Genomic DNA, 3,919 nt, shown 5'->3' with positions numbered 1-3,919 from the left:
CTCCAAAAACAGTGTTTTCAACTTTCTGAATCAAAAGAAAGCTTTAACTCTGTGAGATGAATCCACATATCACATAAAATATTTTACATAAAGGTTTTACTGTGTGAGATGAATCCACACATCACAAAGCAGTTTCTCAGATAGCTTCTTTCTAGTTTTTATCTGATGATACTGTTTTTCCCATAGGCCTCAAAAGTCTTTCAAACGTCCTTTCAGAGATTCTACAAAAAGAATGTATCCAACCTGCTGAATCAAAAGAAAGTTTGTGTTTTTTTTTTTTTTTTTTGGCTGAGCACAGGTGATTTTATTGATGGTACACGACAAGGTGGGGCTCCCTAGGCCCCTCCCCTCTTCAAGGGGTCTACATGGAAACTATGAGGGGAGATTCAGTGTGGCGCAGGACTGAGTGTGGCAGGGACTCCCCAGCAGTGAGGGCCTCTCTCTTCCTTTTGTGCTCTCGCTGGGGCTGGTGGTCCGGGGTCTTACTCCTTGGAGGCCATGTGGGCCATGAGGTCCACCACCCTGTTGCTGTAGCCAAGTTCGTTGTCATACCAGGAAATGAGCTTGACAAAGTGGTCGTTGAGGGCAATGCCAGCCCCAGCATCGAAGGTGGAAGAGTGGGTGTCGCTGTTGAAGTCGGAGGAGACCACCTGGTGCTCAGTGTAGCCCAGGATGCCCTTGAGGGGGCCCTCCGACGCCTGCTTCACCACCTTCTTGATGTCATCATATTTGGCAGGTTTTTCCAGACGGCAGGTCAGGTCCACCACTGACACGTTGGCAGTGGGGACACGGAAGGCCATGCCAGTGAGCTTCCCGTTCAGCTCAGGGATGACCTTGCCCACAGCCTTGGCAGCGCCAGTAGAGGCAGGGATGATGTTCTGGAGAGCACCGTGGCCATCACGCTACAGTTTCCTGGAGGGGCCATCCACAGTCTTCTGGGTGGCGGTGATGGCATGGACTGTGGTCATGAGTCCTTCCACGATACCAAAGTTGTCATGGATGACCTTGGCCAGGGGTGCTAAGCAGTTGGTGGTGCAGGAGGCGTTGCTGACGATCTTGAGGCTGTTGTCGTACTTCTCATGGTTCACACCCATGATGAACATGGGGGCGTCAGCAGAGGGGGCAGAGATGATGACTCTTTTGGCTCCCCCCTGCAAATGAGCCCCAGCCTTCTCCGTGGTGGTGAAGATGCCAGTGGACTCCATGACGTACTCAGCGCCAGCATCGCCCCACTTGATTTTGGAGGGATCTCGCTCCTGGAAGATGGTGATGGGGCTTCCATTGATGACAAGCTTCCCGTTCTCAGCCTTCACGGTGCCATGGAACTTGCCATGGGTGGAATCATACTGGAACATGTAGACCATGTAGTTGAGATCAATGAAGGGGTCATTGATGGCAACAATATCCACTTTACCAGAGTTAAAAGCAGCCCTGGTGACCAGGCGCCCAATACTACCAAATCCATTGACTCCGACCTTCACCTTCCCCATGGTGTCTCAGGGATGCGCTGGCGATGCAAAAGAAGATGCGGCTGACTCTCGAACAGGAGGAGCAGAGAGCCAAAAGAAAGTTTTAAGTCTGTGAAAGGAATCCACTTATCATAAAGCAGTTTCACAGATAGCCTCTTTCTCATTTTTATCTGGGGATAGTTGGTTTTTCCCCATATTCTACAAAGCGTTCCTTGTAGGCCTCAATGGACTCCAAAATATCCCTTCACAGATTCTACAAAATCAGTGTTCCAACCTCCTGAATCCAAGGAAAAATTTCACTCTGTGAGATAAATCTACACATCACCAAGGAATTTCAGAAATAACTCCTTTCTAGTTTTCTTCTTAGGATATCCTGTTTTTTCTTGTAGGTCCTTGTGAGCTCCAAATATTCCTTCACAGATTCTACAAAATGAGTGTCTCCAACCGGATGAATCAAAAGAAAGTTTTAACTAGGTCTGATGAATCCACCTATCACCAAGTAGTTTCACAGTTAGCTTCTTTCTGGTTTTAATCTGGGGATTTTTGGTTTTTCCCCACAAGCCTCAATGGGCTCCCTAATGTCCCCTTGGAAAATCTACAAAAAGATGGTTGCCAATAATCTGGATGCAAAGAAAGATTTAACCTTGTGAAATTAATCCACACATCACCAAGTAGTTTCTCCAAAAACTTCTTTCCACTTTTTAAGTAGGGGTATTTATTTTTTCTCCACAGGCATCAACAAGCTCCCAAATGTCCCTTTGCAGATTCTACAAAAAGAGTGTTTCCAATCTGCTGGATCAAAAGAAAGGTTTAACTCTGTGAGATGAATCCACACATCACAAAGTAGTTTCACAGATAGCTTCTTCCTTTTCTTATCTGGAAATATTCTGTGTTTCCCTGTAGGATGTGATGGGCTACTAAATGACCCCTCCCCGCAGATTCTACAAAAACAGTGTTTCAAACCCGCTGAATCCCAAGAGACGTTTAACCCTGTAATGTGAATCTACACATCACAAGCAGTTTTACGGATTGTTTCTTTGTAGTGTTTATCTGGGAACATTCTTTTTTTCCCCCATAGGCATCAATGGGCTCCCAAATGTCCCTTCGTAGATTCTACAGAAAGAGTGTTTCAACCTGCTGAATCAAAAGAAAGTTTTAATTCTGTGAGATGAATCCAGACATCACAAGCAGTTTGATAGTTAGCTTCTTTCTAGTGCTTTTCTGGGGATATTTGGTTTTTCCTCATAGGCCTCAATGGGTCCAAAAAAGTCCCTTTGCAGATTCTACAAAAAGAGTTTTCCAACTGCTGAGTCAAAAAGAAGGTTTAACTCTGTGAGATTGGTCCACACATTATGAAGCAGTTTCATAGAGAGTTTCTTTCTTGTTTTTATCGGGGGATATTCTGTTTTTCTCCCTGGGCCTTTATGGGCTCGCAAATGTCTTCTCACAGATTCTACAAAAATGTGTTTCCAAGAAGCTGAATCAAAATAAACGTTTATGTCTGTGAGATGAAACTACTGATCAACAAGCAGTTTCACAGACAGATTTTTTCTAGTTTTAATTTGTTGATATTCAGTTTTTATGCTCAGGGTTCAAGGGTTCACAAATGTCCCTTCACAGATTCTACAAAAAGAGTGTTTCCAATCTACTGAATCAGAGGAAGGTTTTAAGTTTGTGAGATGAATCCAAAAATCACTTATAACTTTTTTCCAGTTTTTGTCTGTAGATATTTATATTTTTCCCATAGACCTCAAGGGGCTCCCAAATTTCTTTTTGCAGATTCTTCAAAAGGAGTATTTGCAACCTGTTGTTTCAAAGACATATTTAACCCTGTGAGACGAACACACATATCACAAAGCAGTTGCACAGACAGCTTCTTTCTATATCTGGGGATATTTGGTTTCTCCCCAAAGGCCTCAATGGGCTCCAAAATATCCCTTAGTAGCTTCTACAAAAAGGGGGTTTCCAATGAGCTAACTCAAAGGAAATATTTAACCCTGTGAGGTGAATCCACACATCACAAAGCAGTTTTACCAATAACTTCTTTCTAGTTTTTATCTGGGAATATTTGCTTTTTCCACATAGGCTTCAAATGCCTCTCAAATGTCCCTTTGTCAATTCTAAAAAAAAACCAAAAGTGCTTTAAACCTGGTGAATCAAAAAAGAGGTTTAACTCTGCGAGATGAATCCACAAATTGGCAAGAAGTTACACTAAGAGCTTCTTTCAATTTTTAACTGGGGATATTCTGCTTTTCCCACAGAGGCCTCAAGGGGCTTTGAAAAGACCCTCTGTAGATTCTACAAAAAGAGTGTTTAAAGCTTGCTAAACTGAAAGAAACATTTACCTCTATGAGATGAATCTACAAATCATGAGGCAGTTTCAGATAGCTTATTTCTAGTTTTTATCTGGGGATATCTGGTTTTTCCCCATAGGTCTCAATGGGCTATCA

General features: G+C 43.2%; 2 protein-coding genes across 2 annotated transcripts; both read right to left on the bottom strand.

The window, feature by feature from the left end:
• Positions 1-268: 268 nt before the first annotated feature.
• Positions 269-1,508, bottom strand: LOC117099646 (glyceraldehyde-3-phosphate dehydrogenase-like). The gene has a single exon (XM_033239088.1). The coding sequence runs from the start codon at positions 798-800 to the stop codon at positions 483-485; it is 318 nt and encodes a 105-aa protein (XP_033094979.1). The 5' UTR covers positions 801-1,508; the 3' UTR covers positions 269-482.
• LOC117099608 (glyceraldehyde-3-phosphate dehydrogenase-like) lies at positions 269-1,564 on the bottom strand. Its single transcript, XM_033238958.1, has one exon. The coding sequence runs from the start codon at positions 1,488-1,490 to the stop codon at positions 903-905; it is 588 nt and encodes a 195-aa protein (XP_033094849.1). The 5' UTR covers positions 1,491-1,564; the 3' UTR covers positions 269-902.
• Between the last annotated feature and the right edge of the window lie 2,355 nt (positions 1,565-3,919).

Source organism: Trachypithecus francoisi, unplaced genomic scaffold, assembly GCF_009764315.1.
Source record: "Trachypithecus francoisi isolate TF-2019V2 unplaced genomic scaffold, Tfra_2.0 Contig00122, whole genome shotgun sequence".
Taxonomy (NCBI): domain Eukaryota; kingdom Metazoa; phylum Chordata; class Mammalia; order Primates; family Cercopithecidae; genus Trachypithecus; species Trachypithecus francoisi.
This window is presented reverse-complemented; position numbering and strand designations above follow the sequence as displayed.

Excerpts from the sequence above, each read along its gene's own strand:
- LOC117099646 (XM_033239088.1), bottom strand. The coding sequence starts at position 800 with ATGGCCTTCCGTGTCCCCACTGCCAACGTGTCAGTGGTGGACCTGACC.
- LOC117099608 (XM_033238958.1), bottom strand. The coding sequence starts at position 1,490 with ATGGGGAAGGTGAAGGTCGGAGTCAATGGATTTGGTAGTATTGGGCGC.